This window comes from Paramormyrops kingsleyae, chromosome 24 (genome assembly GCF_048594095.1).
Source record: "Paramormyrops kingsleyae isolate MSU_618 chromosome 24, PKINGS_0.4, whole genome shotgun sequence".
Lineage (NCBI taxonomy): Eukaryota > Metazoa > Chordata > Actinopteri > Osteoglossiformes > Mormyridae > Paramormyrops > Paramormyrops kingsleyae.
The window spans coordinates 8,074,279-8,092,451 of NC_132820.1; the positions used below are offsets into that span (position 1 = coordinate 8,074,279).

At 51.6% G+C, this 18,173-nt stretch overlaps 1 protein-coding gene across 8 annotated transcripts in view; it reads right to left on the reverse strand.

Moving 5' to 3' along the window:
- Positions 1-342: 342 nt before the first annotated feature.
- LOC111839579 (disks large homolog 4) overlaps positions 343-18,173 on the reverse strand; it is a 77,807-nt gene continuing 59,976 nt past the window's right edge. For all 8 annotated transcript variants that reach the window (XM_072706408.1, XM_072706407.1, XM_072706410.1 and 5 more), the window contains 19 exons: positions 16,139-16,192; positions 13,343-13,393; positions 12,614-12,738; positions 11,063-11,232; positions 10,376-10,512; positions 9,640-9,784; positions 9,412-9,550; positions 9,016-9,172; positions 8,046-8,148; positions 7,379-7,493; positions 6,684-6,860; positions 6,061-6,103; positions 5,740-5,773; positions 5,602-5,649; positions 5,131-5,232; positions 4,568-4,740; positions 4,072-4,184; positions 3,892-3,983; positions 343-3,701 (listed from right to left, as the gene is read on the reverse strand). In XM_072706408.1, coding sequence (XP_072562509.1) covers positions 3,595-3,701; positions 3,892-3,983; positions 4,072-4,184; positions 4,568-4,740; positions 5,131-5,232; positions 5,602-5,649; positions 5,740-5,773; positions 6,061-6,103; positions 6,684-6,860; positions 7,379-7,493; positions 8,046-8,148; positions 9,016-9,172; positions 9,412-9,550; positions 9,640-9,784; positions 10,376-10,512; positions 11,063-11,232; positions 12,614-12,738; positions 13,343-13,393; positions 16,139-16,192 — 2,085 coding nt within the window. In that variant the 3' untranslated portion in view covers positions 343-3,594. The remainder of the gene's footprint in view (positions 3,702-3,891; positions 3,984-4,071; positions 4,185-4,567; positions 4,741-5,130; positions 5,233-5,601; positions 5,650-5,739; positions 5,774-6,060; positions 6,104-6,683; positions 6,861-7,378; positions 7,494-8,045; positions 8,149-9,015; positions 9,173-9,411; positions 9,551-9,639; positions 9,785-10,375; positions 10,513-11,062; positions 11,233-12,613; positions 12,739-13,342; positions 13,394-16,138; positions 16,193-18,173) is intronic.

Here is an 18,173-nt window from a genome sequence, read left to right on the forward strand (position 1 = left end):
GTGCTGGCATTAAAGCAGGAGGGAGAAAAGGAGAAGGAATGAAATTAAAACGAGACAATCTCCCTAAAGTCAGAAAAAGTTCGAATCAGCAAAAAGAAAAAAAACAAGAATTAAGAGGGAACGAGTGAGAGGGAATAGCGCCCTTTAAGTGTTTGAAAAATTATAGCGAAAAATAGATTACAAAGCGTATGACTCCCCTCTGGTGGTCATGTTGTGTAAGAACAACCAAATCTGATTTTTTTTCAGCGCTCCCCCAAAAACAGCCGGTTACCTTTGCCGGCGTATTTCAGCGAGCACGGAAAGTCTCCCAGACCACGATACAAAAAAGCGATGGCAAAGATATATTTTTAAATATCATTTATTTATCTTCTTAGCTAATTTACAACAAGCGATCCGTCGAAATAAAACATTTAAGTCGTCATCATTAAATCTCTTTCTTGCAGAATAAATTATTTCAAATACACTTTCTATAGGTTATCTGCATCATATTCCTTTTTTCCCCTTGTAGTTTGTCAGTTTAATTTGTTATAATAAAAACTAGTAGATACTTTTTTACGGTCAGGAATTTGATATGATACGAACAACTGAAACTGAAATGGATAAGCAACCAAATTATTGAAGTCATAAAATAAACAGGATGCAAATTAAAATGGTTACTCCACAGTGTGAGAGTTGTGCACAGAAGCGTCGTGTGAGAGATGAACAAAAATGTGTATCCCTTAAAACATTCATATAAAAGACACACACTCACTCACTCACACACACACACACACACACCAGCTCAGGTACTTGGCTATTGGCCACACAATCTACTATCTGCTCTGGTGACCGAACGCAGATCAAATGTTGCCATCTGTAAATGGAGTGAGCCTCAGCGACTGTAAACCTGTGGAAAGATCCAGAAATATGTGCTCCGGGTTTCAATTAGCATCGTTTTAGCTGAGTTCAAGCCCCAAAGTTTAGCACAGTCTTACATCTGCCGTGGGCCAAATACTGTCAAGCAGCTGAACGAATAAATAAGAATGGCTGAGAAATAAATAAGGTTTAACTGTCGAGCTGTCTGGAACCCAGTAAATCCAACGTAAATAAATAAATAGACAGACAGATGAATGTAATAAAGAGGAGCGTCCGTCTTTCCGTGCACGCGACGATACGGCTGCGTTTATTGTCGAATTTTGCTCAGTAAACGAACCAGTGGCGCCGTCCGCAAGCCATTCAGCTGAGATGGGCTTCAAACGGGCGGCTTAAAGCGTGAAGGTGCTTCATGTTTGTCCACGTCTCGCTTTTCCTGTTGGACCTCCGGTCGTTCTCCCACAGACACCGTTACTGCGCCCCCTGCTGGCCGCCGGCGATTCCCGGTGGAAGCGGGCACCCCTCCTGTCCGTATTGAGCTGTGGTTCCTGACTTGGCTTCATCATTAAGGACACTCGACTTCCCTTCCCACCCTACTACCTCCTCCCGGTTTCAGTAGAGCCGTCAAATACCATCTTCTTGTGGCAACGTTTCTGGAACAACCTGGTACGGGTTTGCAGCTTAGATCCTACGTGAAGCTGTGTGTTTGGTGTTGGGTGGGGGCACCTATGACCGTTGCTTTCTCCCTACAGGCTGTCCAGAGACACAGTGCCTTTATAGTTACACGCACCAGGCAACTGGGATCCTCCTCGACAGTCTGAACCTTCGCCAAATCATGGAGGGAAAGAGTGAGTCATCAGCCGCCAGCCTAATACAGACATTGTGGCTGGGGGACTGGTGGTGAGGGGGGGGGGATGTTTTGTCTATGATGGCATGGTGGGGGGGGGGTGGAGCTTAAATGGGGCTAAAGCGGGTGGGGGTGATGGCAATGGGGGGCGATGTTGGCCAAGGAATAGAGAACCCCCCCTTTGAGGTACGGTGGTGTGTTAGTGACCGCACCCCCCTCCCCACCTGGCTGGCACTGAGGTTTCTATAGTCACGGCGCCGACCAGCCGACCAGCCGGCGCTGGGGGTACAGATCTGCACCGACGCCAAGCTGGAGATGGTCGGCGCAGCCAGGAAGAGGCTCATAGCTCCGCTGAGGCCCCTCTCCATAAATTCTTTCCTTTTTAAAACCAAGCGTTCATTAAACTTTCATAATCTGGTGCATATTGATGCGAAGACGGCTGGTAAGAGCTGGGAGCTCAGACTCATACAATCTTAATATTAAATGCTAATAAATGATAAAGGTCCCTCCTCAGGGCACTGAAGTGTACGACCTGGCTCATTGTCATTCCGAGACGGCCATCGTCATGGCGACGGCCCGGAGCTCGGGACCGGAGACACCTTGGAGGAACGCCGGGACGAACGCCGGCGCGGGTCTCACCGAGGCTCGAACGCATTTGGAAAAGAACCGTAACGAAACGATCGAATGAAGGCGATGTGAGGTCGCTACACAGGATTACCTGTGCCGGTCAGTCTCGTTAAAATAATAGATATCATTTAATTCATATATCTGTCGTTTCATCTAAATTTGTTGTCTCTACGTAGCGTTTCTTTTTTTCTTAATTTAAGGAGGCCCAGAAGAAAGAGGGAGAGAGAGAAGGTGAGAGATAAACGTGGGGGATGATTTGGGGGAGCGAGGAATGGAGCCGTCACGCGCCGGTGGGCTCCGGGGCTGATCTCAGACCAGGTCCGGGATGCTGGAGGGTGTGTCAGCTGGGGGACGCCGAGCCCCTAAATCTCCGCGTCCATGTCTGCGTTCTCGGTGCCCCCCACCCCAGTGCTACAGACTGCCTGGTGAGTCACAGATGGTCTCTAAATAAAAAGTAAGCAACGGTCGTTTTTTTTTTGTGTTGCAAGGAGGCCAGTGATTGGCTGGGAGGAGGACGTCCCGCCTAACGGGCCCCTCCTGACAGACACACATCACTGCCCATCATCCTCCCTGATGCCTGGTGGGGGGGGGGGCTCTTTTTCCCTCTATCTCTTCACCTTTGAGTCTTATATCCCAATCACCCAAGTTTTTAAATATTCACACACTGGACTAAGACCAGGATCTTGAATTTTAAGAACCTCGCCCCCCCCCCCCCCCCCGCCCCCCAGGCAGTTCCATATTTTTGTTTCCTCCTTTTTCCTGAATCCATTGCTCATTAGATCTAACGATGTCCATGATAATTATTCACAGTCCACGATCGGATCCCGCATCACCGTTTGGGAAGGTGCTGATGGAGCGTCAGGCTGCCCCATCGCCAGGGGGTGGGCGGGGGGGTGGGGAAAGCGTGATCCACCGGGTGTGGACAGACAAGATGGGGGGGGGGGGGACAGAGGGAGGGACAGTGAAGGAGAATGAGGGCTGTCTGTCCCCACAAGGCCCTAAATGCTTATTTTCCGTCTCCTTCTCACCAGAAAGGTGTAAGATCATGACCCATTACTCTGTCTGTATCCCTTTTCTTTGGGGCAGGATCTGAGCACTGCACAGCTGGACAGTCTCTGTCAGTCTCTCTCTGTATCTGTCTGTCTGCACCTCCATCTCACTCTCTCTCTCCGTCTCTCTCTCTCTCGGAGCGTGGGTGGGGATGGACAGATGGGTGAGTCACGGGTGCAGACGTCGGTTTAGGTTGAAGGGGGCAAAGCGCCGGAGTCTCAGAGTCTCTCCCGAGCTGGAACCCAGATATAGGGACCAGACTGCTCCTCGATTACAGTCTTGACCTTGTGGTAGACCTCCTCGAAGCTGTCTCCCTCCACGATGGCTGCGCACGGGAGATAGCGACTCAGTAAGGAGCGGGATGGGGCAATATTATATTCCAGTGGGGAAAAATGTGCTTGCTAAGAAATGAAGTATTTTAAGTACAAATCAGAGCTACATATCGCAAAGTTTTATGATGATCCCTTGCTAAGGGTGTAATGTACCCTCCAGGACACAAGGTGGCGCCATCTCACCTGAAAAGCATTCAATAAAGTCTTGCTCCAGCTTGATGGCACGGTCAAAGGCTTTACGAGCTTGCTCCTCAGTCAGGCGAGGGTTGATCTCTCTGCGAGACAGCAGGACGGGGGGTTTGTCAGAGCAGCAGAGCGGTCCGTTTACAGCAGGGGGTGGCTGACGGTATAAGCCTTACGTACAGGACGTTCTCTAGCGACTTGGGCCGGATGAAGACGGCGATGGGATGCAGCTGGGCGGCCTGCAGCCTCCTCACAGCGTTGGCCGACACGTCCAAGATGCAGTGCTTCCCCTGCTGCTCGGGGGGTGAGCGGACACATAGGCACAGGAGACAACATGGGGCGCGCCACTCAGATCAGACAGTCTTGCCAGAAATGCCAGCCGCACTCCCTGTCATGCCTGACGCCCCCCAGGCCCCACTCTCTAGCTTAACCAGTTCCCTGTCCCCCCCCCTTTCACCTGTCTGCCATTAGCTCCGCCCACCTGCCTGACTTTAGCTCCGCCCACTTGCTTGCCCACCAGTCCGCCCGGCCCCGCCCACCTGCTCAGCGTCCTGCCCACCCCACCCTCAGTCCCGGCCACCTGCATGCCCCCCAGTCCCGGCCACCTGTCTGCCTTTAGCTCCGCCCACCTGTCTGCCTTTAGCTCCGCCCACCCGCCTGCCCCGGCCCCGCCCACCTGCTCGGCCACCTCCCGCACGCTCTGCACGCTGGTGCCGTACAGGTGGCTGTTGTACTGGCCCGCCTCGATGAAGCGGTGACCCTGGATGTCCTTCTCCATCTGCTCCCGCGACGACACAAAGTGGTAGTCCCGCCCGTCCACCTCGTACTCCCGCTTGGGCCGTGTAGTGTCTGGGGGGGGGGCGGGGGTGGGTGCGGGGGCAGGACCAGATGTCAGCATGTGAGCCAATTAAACTGCACAAACGTTACGATTAAGAGGTGGATGGCGCTGCACTTGAATGGAAATTATAACCCAACTAAATATAAAAAATATTATAATATCATTATAGGATGATAAAGTCATAGCAGATGTTGCCCTTAGGGTGTCACTAGGTCCCACTGTAGCCTCACACGTCCAGGGTTGGGGGATGAATCCCGGCCCTGACTCTGTGTGGGCTTCCTCCAATGCCACCTGCCCCCCCCCCCCCCCCTTAAATCCAACTAACATGCTTTCGGGTGAATCTATGTCCCTTATCTCCCAGTAACGCCCGTGTCCCAGTGCCCCGTCACGTGTGTACTTACGGGGGACACAGGAGCCAAACTTGTCGGGGAACTCAGATAGCAGGTCGTCGTTCACCCTGTCCTTCGTGGGGCCCAGGATGATGATTGGCCGTGCATAATGAACTGGGTAAAGGGGGCGGGGCAAACAAAAGAGAAACTAAGCAATGAGGACACAAGGAGGTGGGGTGAAAATGAGCCAAGCCACGCCCACTCTGCTGGGCCCAGCAACAAAGGAAACCACAAATTTGTCATCAGGTTACTTTATGCCTATAATTATACTTTATTAGTGACATTTGAAGAAAAGGCATGATTTATAAGTTAACAGCTTTATACATGATGTACTCTGTATCCAGTCAGCTGCGGCCTCGAGTGGTGTAATTAACGCCTTTTCTGTTTAAACCTGAGAAATGAGGGGAGAAGTGAGACCTCAGGGAGGCGAGGTGGATGGGGGGGGGGGGGGGGGCGGTAGCAGAACTGAACACTTTCGTTTACCTTCTACCTGCGTGACAGTCTCATAGCTTTTCACCGTGTCCTCTCTCCCTGAAAGAGGAAACGTCGCCAAAAATGAGCCGTCAGTGAGTGTCAGGCTGGTCGGCTTGGTGTCACAGCACTTTCCCCGCGGCTCCTTACCTATAGAGGATCCTATACTGTCTCGGCTGCGGTCCTGCGGTGGAGAGTAGAGTGGCAGTGCAGCAGAGAGCGGGAAAGAGGGAGTGAGAGGGTGAGAGAGAGGGGGGCAGGTGCGTACACACAATCTCACTCACACACACACACACATTAGATCGCTGCAGAAAATAAATGAAAAAGTTGCAACGCAGCGGAAATGTTCCTTCGCCGCTTCCTGCCAGGGTCTTTCGGACACACAGATGCCTGCTCTTTCGCTCAGGTCAGGGGCCCCTGGAAGGTTTTATAAGCCCTCTAGAATGTCTGAAACTCATCTTTCATGCTCACCCTTTCTTTTGTCTTCAGCCGAGACCACTCTTTCCGTTCTACCCTGTAGGGGATAACAGAGAGGGTTTAGGGGACATTAGTTATTGTTTTCTGATGATGGTGTCAGATGACATAGACTGACAAGCGGATTGATGCAATGACAGAGATAAATGGAGAGACACAGAGGCCCCAATACTGCCTGACACAGACTAAGAGGAAGACAAATAAAGAGTGATAAAAAAAACTGACAGACGGACAGAAACTGAAACTGCCTGACACAAACTACCAAGCAGACAAATCAACAGTGGTACAAACTGACAGACTGAAACTGCCTGACACAGACTACCAGGAAGACAAATAAACAGCAATACAAAAACTGGTAGATGGACAAAGATTGAAACTGCCTGACAAATAAACAGTTATACACCCTGACAGCAGACATAGTGACTGAAACTGCCTGATATAGATTATCAGGAAGACAAATAAACAGTCATACAAACTGACAGGCAGACAGACACTGAGACTGCCTAACACAGACTACCAGGAAAACGCATGGGAAGACGAACTGACTCAGAGTGATACAAAGCCCCGATCACTGACAGGCAGACTGGCAGACAGGCAGAGCGCACAAGCGAAAGGCAGACCTCCTCTTGCTGGGTATGAAGCCAACTTCGTCAGCCTCCCCCTGGGCGCTGACACGCCGCGCCTGCCACCACTCCTCGTCCCCGCAGTCGAGCACGTGCAGGATCTCGCCGAAGTGGAAGCCTACCGCCTGGCTGAGGAAGCCGCAGTCGGCCGTCTTGTCATAGTCAAACAAGGCTCTGACAGGGAGAAGGGAAGCCAACATGTGAGTCACCATGTTTATACAAGCAGGAGGAGAGGGGGACTGACATCATCACTGCTGGCTATAGTGTCACATGCCCCTGGGTGACCTGCTATCTGTTCACTGTAAGGGTGCAATGGGGGCATGGATACCCTGGCGGACCTAGGGGGGGGCAACACTTAAAAGGGGCTCTTGAATATATAAAATTAAGAATTTTAATGGGCAGATGGGCCCAAGGTGACATTTTGTCAAGGGGTCTAGAATTTTTCGTTACATTTATTGTGATTTTTGGTTACAGACTTGTATCTAGAAGTGTGTGTCTATATGTTTATATGGCTAAGTACCATACCCTACAGTACAACAGCAGAGACCTCCTGGGGCTGGACTCTCCAGGTTACAAGTCTGTACTCTTAACCACTTTAATGCCCCTGTCCCTTTAATACACTAAATGCCCTTATTGACGCTCTTGAAGGTCACACATTGATGTGTTGGTCAAAGAGGCGAACCCTCAGTTACCTGATGTAGAAGCCCCTCTTGGTGTTGCTCCTCAGCGTGGTGGTTCCTGAGCCCATCCCACTGTTCAGTAGCTGTTCTCTCAGGTCATGGATCTTTGCCTCGAAGCGGCTGTACTCTGAAAAGAGGCGTACGCGCATTCCAGTCAGGAGGTGTAACAAACACAGACCACGCGCACTCCAGTCAGGATATGTAACAAACACAGACCACGCACACTCCAGTCAGGAGATGTAACAAACACAGACCACACGCATTCCAGTCAGGAGGTGTAACAAACACAGACCACGCGCATTCCAGTCAGGAGATGTAACAAACACAGACCACACACACTCCAGTCAGGAGATGTAACAAACACAGACCACATGCGCATTCCAGTCAGGAGATGTAACAAACACAGACCACACGCGCATTCCAGTCAGGAGATGTAACAAACACAGACCACACGCACTCCAGTCAGGATGTATGGTCTCTGTTTGACACACCTCCTGACTGAAGTGTATGTGTGGCGTAACAAACACAGACCACACACATTCCATAATCCCTGGGCTGTAAAGTACCATATATTCTGGTCTGTACTGCATCATACGCCCTGCTCTGTACTGTACTCACACAGCCTGTCTGTGGTACTGCACCAAACTCCCTGGTCTGTACCGTGCTGCACTGCACTCACCCTCCGGTCTGTACTGTGCGATGATGGTGACGGTCTGTCCGGCGTTCTTCAGCGCCGCTGCTGCCTGCTCGTGTGTGGCCGTGCGCAGGTCCACACCATTTACCTTGGGGGGGGGGGGGGGCATATTGTAGCATTCAGTATGAGCCACGCCAAGTCAAAATTACCCCGAGAGGTATGGAGCGAGGATTACAGGCATCAGGGTGGATCTAATGTGTCTGCCCTCCTACCTCGGGGCCTCAACCGATCAGAACAGCCATCTACCCCCACCGCTGGAACACACCTCAGTCCCGCTCCGCCGCCCACCTGGGCCGTGTGTGCACTGCAGCATCCTGCAGCTGATCTCAGCCTCAGCTGCCTCTGGCTACTCTCCTATGTGTTCACTGCTGCCACCTGTGGACGCAGTGCTAATGACGGCTGGGCGACAGTAAGCTGGGCTTCAGCAAGATATTATCGCGTTGCGTGCCGGTGAATTTTTGCCCTTGATTTTATGCTGGAGCCCTACTGCTGTACTGATGTGGATTCCACTGGCGGGACGTCATGTTATTCTTGATGAGAACGGCAGCGGAGCGGTAGTGAGGTGAACAGGGAGACGTGGGGGCGAGAGAGAGCGAGAGAGAGGGAGGGAGAGAGGGAGGACTTGCAGGAAGGGACCCCTTCATGACACATCGCCCACATTAGGTCTGGGTCCCTACTGGGCCAGTGAAAGACCCCAGGATGTACGGCAGCGGGGGCGGGGGGGGGGGGGGGGGGGGTAATCAAGTGGAACAAATTGAAAAAGAGATGGAGGGATAAGAGCAGACACTGGAGAATTGGGGCAAAGGAGAGAGAGAGACAGAGAGAGTGAGAAAGAGTGAGAAAGAGGGAGAGACCGTGCAAAAGACGCAGGCTGGAGTCCAGAGGCAGGCATGGAGCTGAAGGCCAGGTAATATAGCCTGAGGGGGAGGGAGATTGGGGGGGGGGGGTTACTTACACTCAGGATCTGGTCCCCCTTGCGCAGCTCCCCGCTCAGGTCGGCCGGCCCCCCAGCCAGGATGAAGGAGATGAAGATGCCCTCGCCATCCTCGCCGCCCACGATGTTGAAGCCCAGGCCGGTGGAGCCGCGGTGGATCAGCACCCTGCGGGGATCCCTGTGGGCAGACCGGGCGCCGGGGATTATGGGAGTGATAATGGGGGCGATGGAAACAGGTCCCCGTGGACGGGTGTGAAATGGAGGAGGGAGTAAACTGCGGCTGACAGGCAAATCACATCCATACATACATCCATCCATCCAGGTGCTTATTGTTAAAGTTTTTAACGACAGGAATGGGGGATAAGATGAGGAAAAACAGATTGGGGGGGGGTGTGTGCACGGCGGGCGGAGGCTTGCCTGGGGATCTCGTCTTCTCCCAGCATGCTTTTCATGACAGGCGAGTACCTGCTCGGGGATGTGGGGGTCAGGGCTTGCGGGTACTCCGAGCCCAGGTAGCTGGAGTGGCCCACCTCATTGTCCAGGTGTGGGGAGTACGCTGAGGGGGGGGGAGGAGATTAGGAGGCCGCACGCTGACACACGTGCAGACATGCACACGCGTGAGCTGGGGGGGTTTTCGTGACTCACAGCTGGTTATGTCAGGGGGGTTGTAGGAGTTGGTGAGGTACAGCGAGCTGGGCTTGGCTATCCGCAGGTACACCACCTCCGCCGTGTTCTTCAGCGCCCCCACCGCGTCCTCGTGCATCACGTCCTCCAGGCACACGTTGTTCACCTGCAGGGGGCAGCGCAGGCACACGGAGTTTCAGGCGCGTGCCGCTCATACCACTGCCACACCTCGCTGGGCGACGATCTCCAGCTGAGGATACCCACCCCCCCCCAGAACGAAAACGAAGCAGTCGACTCTATCGAACAGCCGGTGGCCTCAAACAGCAGCCCAGCTGCAATTCCCTACTTGGACATCAGGGGGTGCTGTCGCTCCAGCAAACAACACACATTCTGCGCAGCGAGACATTTAGTATCTGTCAGTCCCCACTGAGCATGTTTTTGTGATGCTGGTGAAGATGCTTTCGGTCTCGGCAGATCAGACTAATCTTAATGCAGCTACGGGAGCTAGGGACGATGTGAGGAAGGGCGCCGCCCTGCTGTTGGGGAGAGGACATGGCGTCTCAGTGCGTACATGTCAATTGTGCGTTTAATTTGCAGGTGGCCTTACTGTGTGCAGTGACTTTACACAGCTAAGCATGTCTAATAATACTTTCTGCTCTTTCCTGCAAATGACACAAAGCCATCCCATCTCCCGCATGCATGGTTGGTACATGACCCACTGGCGATGTCCCCGCACGCGGGGGGGGAATCGACTCACGGCCAGGATCTTGTCCCCGATCTGCAGCCGGCCGTCCTTGTGCGCTGCCCCGCCCTCGATGATCTTGGTGACGTAGATGCTGTTGTCGCCGGGGATGTGCTGGTTGCCCACGCCACCCGCTATGCTGAACCCCAGGCCTGCGGGCAAACCCAGATCCATCAGCGCCATCGTTGGGGGACGCACAGCCCGTTGATACGTTACTGCACTGCATCACAGAGTCTCTTAATGATTTACTGATTGGACGAAAAACACACAAACTTCGCTTATTTAGTAAGAAGGGACCTCTACCAAAACTTCAGCAGCTGCAGGAACAAGGATACAACAGAATTGCCCCATTGTAGGAACAAGGGTACAGCAGAAGTGGCTCTATTGTCAGAACAAGGGTGCAGCAGATATTCCCTATTGTAAGAACAAAGGTACAACATAAGTGCCCTCTTGTATCAACAAGGGCACAACAGAAGTGCCCTATTGTCAGAACATGGGTACAGTGGAAATGCCCTATGGCAGAAACAAGGGTACGATGGAAGTTCCCCATTGTAGGAGGAAGGGTACAACAGAAATGCTGTACTGTAGGAACAAGGGTACAACAGAAATACCCTACTGTAGGAACAAGGGTACAACAGAAATACCATACTGCTGGAAACAGCCTAACCCCACTCGGGATTTGACCCCACAAGCTCCTGTTACCTTTGGGCCCCTTGATGAGCTTGATCTCGGTGACTTTCTCGGAGCACGGTTTCCTCCGCATCACGTAGAGCCTGACGATGGCTCCCGCCTCCTTCAGGGCCTCCACAGCCTGGCTGTGTGTCACCTCCCGCACGTCGGCATCGTTCACGAACAGGATGCTGTCGTTGACACTATGGGGACAGGAGGTGGCATTTCACTGTCCCGCCTGCTGCCTGGTCGGCCATCTTGGGTTCAGTTTTTCTTTTTTGATACATGTTGGTGAGTCCCAGCATTTAAAGTTGCAGTGCTGTGTAATGAAGCGCGGCCCATTAGGCTCAGTGGCTCTGCCCCTTTAATAAAACAGAACCCCCCCCCCGGCTTGGAGCTCACGCATCAACAGGGTCCATCAAGATCCGCCGGTCCTGTAAATGCGGCGAATGGAATCACTGACGTAAACGTCATCGCAACGAAAAGAGCGGTGACCGCGGAAACGGCGCAAGCACAGCGAAAAATGCCGCGGCCTTGTGATTAACATCGCGTGGCATTTTCGTTAATTGATTCTCATAAGCCAGCGCCGGGGCTGCAGCTGTGTGTGAGTGTCACAGGAGTGTGGGGACATAAAGGTCGTGTGTCACCTTCCCGGCCCGCACAGAGGAGGTCAGGGGGAGAATGAAGCTTTGATCCCACAGTGGACGGCGCCCAATTTACCAAAAGAAGGTGGGAAATATGTTAAGAAGGTGAATAAGAGACCGATGCACCCCAGACCAGCTCTGAACGCACACCTGGGCTTTACAGTACCCATAATCCCCCGGGACTATGCCACCTCTGCATCCTCTCTCAAATAAGTCTCCTGAGATGTGAGAACATCTGAGTTCCCGGCTGCCCGCAGTTCCTGCCAGCGCTCGCCCTGCCGAGGTTCTGGAGGCCCATTCCGGCAACACGCCGCTATATTTAGCCTGGATTCTCTCTCGGCCCGCCCTTGCGCTTCCACGATGGTTCAGCTTTGCGAAACCTCCGCCTGAAACCTCTGTTTACCCAACCTACTGGTTATCCAGATTTACTCACCAGCTTTAGTCACTATCATTTACCATGGGTAACCAGGCTAAAACCTCCAGGGCTGCAGGGTATAGAGAACAGCACCAGTGGGTCAAGGAGGGTTTATGTTCAAAGCCCACAGCAGATGCACGCCCTGACGGTCCCCTGTGCGGATATCTGTTGGTAGGGAGCCATCAGCTTCCAGCACCAATCAGAATGTGTGAAAGCCCCTTGAATAAATGAGCGGATGGCATTTTACAGTCAGACATTAGTCTCACACATGGGCAGGGAATGATCTGCACATGGCAACAAACTCTGCAGATAAATGTGGCATAAAGGACTCAGAGAGACAGAGGACGGTTTTTCTGATGTATGGAAGAGCAGGATGGGTCTCACACAGTAGGATTAAACCAATTAAAGGCTTGGCAGCTGCCTCCCGGGTTCCGAACTGACAACCTACTGGTGCGTTACGGCATGTGTTGCTATGGAGACGGGGAATGAGAGCCGAGCGAAGATGAGGAGGAAACCGGCACACACCTGAGTCTGCCGTCCTGAGCGGCTGCCCCCCCCGGGATGATTTTGGTGATGAAGATGCTGGGATCGTCCCCAACATGAGGGTTATCCGTCCCCCCGGCAATGCTGAAGCCCAGGCCCGAGTTTCCCTATAAACCAACACATGTACACATGTGGAGTTCACATATTCCTATCATTATGGGGACTCTCCATCCATCTCTATGGGTATAACCCTAAGCTAAAAAGTATTTGGTCCCCACAATGTGGTAAATATAAACCCGCACATCATGTAAAGGCACTCACGCACACACACACACACACACACATACAGCTGCACATCAGGATTTAGATCCTCCAACTGCTAAAAAAATCGGGTGACAAACAGACCGTGACTCAGTGCTGAGGAACGCTGCTGCAGTTCCTGACACAGCAGCGCAGCTGATCTGTACAATCATTAACCTCATTACCTACTGGTACTCTGCCTCAATCTGCCACCACTCAACAGATAAAAACATTATCATGGTTCCGGCAGGTTATTGGGTTTATGAAAAACGAGACGGGCCCTCAGGGGTACTGAGCTGAAGGGTTTCTAACTCAGGGAACCCCCCATCCCCGTGAGGAGTGCCTGACACCCCCACCCGCAGTCCCGCAAACAAACGGCTAAACGCCGGGTGGGTTTGGGTTCCATTCGTGCAAGTCATGGTACAGTGGGATTTTGAGGCACTGCTGGGTGCCTGCCATGGGCCGCCTTACCCTCTCCAGTGTGATCTCCTCATACTCCACTTCCCCGTCGGTCCCGTTCACCTGGGGGAGCATAAGATCCATGCCTTCAGACAAAGCATTTTTTGCCCTTTCGCAGACCTTTACATAGTGGAAACCAGCGTGCAGCCGGCAGAGAACCGTGTGACCCTGCAGAGGGTGCCGACTCACCCCACTCAGCCAAAACCGTGTTCCAGTGTCACCTGTTTGTTTATATTTCATAATATTTATATTTCCTTTTATTTATGTACAAATATATGCTGTATTACTAAATAAGCAATCATTAATATACTTTGGATAATATTAAGCTGTTTTAGTCATTACATTTGTTCTCTTATGAAAATAGTATAATGTCACAACGTTTAGTGAACACTGTGCTGAAAAAGACCCTTTAAGTCTTATCAAAGATGAACAGAAACACAAAACAGAGAGATTTTAAAGCAAAATCTACTTCCAGATAAAGTGAAATATATCTTAAAAGGCTTATTTAAGTAAAAGTAGTATCCATACTGAAGCGTAATTTTTAATATATATTTTTTTAGAAATAATACATTGATGAGCAAGGCTATAGTACACAGCTTGTCTTATGTGCAACATATGTCTGAGCTTGCTGACACATAGGGGTTTGTGTGTACTGGAACATTCTGAGGTACAATGGTGCACTTGCTATAACATACTGAAAATCAATGGGGGAGCAGGGGGGACAGACTGGAACATACTGGAAATCAATGGGGGGGTATTAACGTTGGAACATGGAGAGTCAGACACAGAACATGGGGCACTTGTGGGTATGAACAGGCATGTCTCACAAGAAGGGGGGGGACACGACAGCATGGGGGGGCAGTGAGCAGATGGATGTTGGCTGGTGGGGGAAGGCAATCAAATGAGGAATTGAAATGGAATGAGAAATGAAGAGAAGAAAGAGGAGAAAGATAAGAAAATAAGAGAAAAAAGAGGAGTGAGGACAGGGTGAGCAGGTAAAAAAGTGGGGGTCAAGAATGCCAGGAGGGTAACAGAACACTGAGAGGGAGAGAGACCAGCGACAGGGGGAAGAGAATATTGAGAGGGAGAGAGACCAGCGACAGGGGTAACAGAACACTGAGAGGGAGAGAGATCAGCAACAGGGGTAACAGAACACTGAGAGGGAGAGAGACCAGCGACAGGGGTAACAGAACACTGAGAGGGAGAGAGACCAGCGACAGGGGTAACAGAACACTGAGAGGGAGAGAGACCAGCGACAGGGGTAACAGAACACTGAGAGAGTGAGAGATCAGAGACAGGGGGAAGAGAATATTGAGAGGGAGAGAGACCAGTGACAGGGGTAACAGAACACTGAGAGGGAGAGAGACCAGCGACAGGGGTAACAGAACACTGAGAGGGAGAGAGACCAGCGACAGGGGTAACAGAACACTGAGAGGGAGAGAGACCAGCGACAGGGGTAACAGAACACTGAGAGGGATAGAGACCAGCGACAGGGGTAACAGAACACTGAGAGGGAGCGAGATCAGCGACAGGGGTAACAGAACACTGAGAGGGAGAGAGACCAGCGACAGGGGTAACAGAACACTGAGAGGGAGAGAGACCAGCGACAGGGGTAACAGAACGCTGAGAGGGAGAGAGACCAGCGACAGGGGTAACAGAACACTGAGAGAGTGAGAGATCAGAGACAGGGGGAAGAGAATATTGAGAGGGAGAGAGACCAGCGACAGGGGTAACAGAACACTGAGAGGGAGAGAGATCAGCGACAGGGGAAAAGAGAATACTGAGAGGGAGAGAGACCAGCGACAGGGGTAACAGAACACTGAGAGGGAGAGAGACCAGCGACAGGGGTAACAGAACACTGAGAGGGAGAGAGATCAGTGACAGGGGAAAAGAGAATACTGAGAGGGAGAGAGATCAGCGACAGGGGAAAAGAGAATACTGAGAGGGAGAGAGATCAGCGACAGGGGAAAAGAGAATACTGAGAGGGAGAGAGACCAGCGACAGGGGTAATAGAACACTGAGAGGGAGAGAGACCAGCGACAGGGGTAACAGAACACTGAGAGGGAGAGAGATCAGCGACAGGGGGAAGAGAACACTGAGAGGTAGAGAGATCAGTGACAGTGGGGAAGAGAACACTGAGAGGGAGAGAGACCAGCGACAGGGGCAACAGAACACTGAGAGGGAGAGAGACCAGCGACAGGGGTAACAGAACACTGAGAGGAAGAGAGACCAGCGACAGGGGTAACAGAACACTGAGAGGGAGAGAGACCAGCGACAGGGGGAAGAGAACACTGAGAGGGGGAGAGACCAGTGACAGGGGTAACAGAACACTGAGCGGGAGAGATACCAGCGACAGGGGCAACAGAACACTGAGAGAGAGAGAGAGAGAGAGAGAGAGAGAGATCAGAGAAAGGGGGAAGAGAATATTGAGAGGGAGATTGACCAGTGACAGGGGTAACAGAACACTGAGAGGGAGAGAGATCAGCAACAGGGGTAACAGAACACTGAGAGGGAGAGAGATCAGCAACAGGGGTAACAGAACACTGAGAGGGATAGAGACCAGCGACAGGGGTAACAGAACACTGAGAGGGAGAGAGATCAGCAACAGGGGTAACAGAACACTGAGAGAGTGAGAAACTAGAGGTATGACTGAGAAAAATGCAAAACTGAGTGGGAGAGAGAGAAGTAGTAACAGGGGCAACAGAACACTGAGAGGTCAGCTGGGGCAACAGAACACTTGAGTGGGAGAGTGACAAAGACACTGTCAGGTTGGCTGGAGAGCTGAGATAAAACAAGCTGTTAACCTACGTAGGGGGAGCCATCGAGCGTCTCCGTGTTGACGACCACTGGAGGGGAATTGGCCTGGAGAGAGAGAAAGATGGGGGGGGCGGGAGATATATTCTGAATGACAGCTTCAGAGAGAGGGGACCAGATCATTTTGGAGTCACGAACCTGTGGTTTCGGAAATACTGCCAGAACTGACCCCATGATGTATAAATGTTCCAGTGCATTATGGGAAATGTTTTCATTATGATGATGACACACGCAGACATGCACATGGTACATATGTCAAAAATGCCCCAGCCCTTAATGATCCAGCCTTGTCAGGAAACACAGAGTCAATAAGATTCAGTCACGAAATACTGCAGCTCATGAGGCACAGCCTGCATTCTCTGCCGTCCAGTGCAGTTTCCACGGCCACCGACATCGCGGGGCGCGGAACCATAAACCGCGTGCAGTGAGGGTCTCGGATCGGGGCGGCCAGTGGAATCATGCCACACAGAGACTTGGCAGGGGATCGTGGGTCTTTTAAAAAATAAACCTTTTCAAGGACAGTAGAGGAGGGGGCGGGGAAAGGTGTTGGACGGCACTCACACAATGCAAATGCAATCACTTAGAAAAGCAGATGACATTAAACACTGGATCAGTGGCTCAAGGATAAAAGGAGGACAGGAGGTGGCCGAGGGTCTTGGGGCTGGTGTCAGCTGGGTCACTTGGATATAGCAAGGCAGAACACACCAACGTGTGACACTCACTGAAAACCACAGGCCACCGGAACCAATCAGCACAGACAATCTTAGTCACATGGCCTGGACGAGCTCCTCCCCTCAGGATTCAACACCCTAAATCAGGGTTATTCAACTCACGGTCCTCGAGATCCGAGCACTGCTGGTTTTCCAGCCTTCCTTTACCTGTCAGTCAGGTGTGAAGTCTCTGACCAATCAGAATCAGTAATTATTAAACAACTACCTGGGAGAACTGAAAACACGGCCTGGATTTGGAATCGAGGTCCAGAGTTGAAGAACCCTAACCCTAAATAAACAGTTCCTACTTAGTTGATGTGCAGTATGGAGTGCAGGCCTGACTTAAAGCTTAAAGATGCTTCCGGTCTCCAACTCACAAAGGGCACAAAACTCTCGCTTCCCTCTGCAACCAAACTTCTGCATGTTTTTTTGCAAGCAGCACCTTCTCAAAGCAATGTGGCTCCTCTCAGACACCCCCCCCCCCCCTATCTGAATCCCACACGCTAGCGACATTACAAAGGAAGATGGCATCCATCTGTATCCATGAGCCTCCTGCTACACTTATTCACGTTTAGTACCCTTTCTGCCATTGGCAGAGGTAACAGAGTGTTCCCCTCCAAGGATTTTAATTGGCTAATGGGTTCAGCTCTTTCTCCACAGCGCCTCCTGCTGGCCATCGCCTGTCAATAAGCCCCAGTTTGGTGGCTGTCACTGGAGCCTCCCGACTAACACATTTCACCGCCCTGCTGCCTGTTGTTTTTTATTCTTTGTGTCTTATTCCTGACAAAATAAAGTACAACAACCTACCTCAACTCTTCCAGCAGACAATACAAGCATAAACATCATCAGGTGTCCTCACATAGCCAGGTGTGTGTTTTGTGTTGTTTACAGGTCTGTGTCACCTGGGCAGGTCTGTGTCACCTGGTCAGGTCTGTGTCACCTGGTCAGTTTGTGTTGCTTATAAATCAGCAGTTGCAGCGCGAAGGATGCTCAGCTATGCAAATCAAATTAAACATGAGGAACAGAATACGGCATTCCTAAAAAAGAGACGCAACCTAATTATCACCTTTAAAAAGTTTCCCACTAGGAGAAATTCAATAAGCTCCTCAGCATAAAAAATGTGAAAAACGCCAAGCTGTCAAGAGAACTTCGCTTTATAAAGTCTTAGGTTACAGAGAATAGAAAAGGCAGAAATTCGGAACAGGATGAAGTATCTTTGCTGTTTTGTCGGTGAGGCCTCATTATCTATCACTGTTTGGCACAATCCAGAACAACCCCCCCCCCCCCAAAAAAAGAGGCAGTCAAACAGATCAGGCACA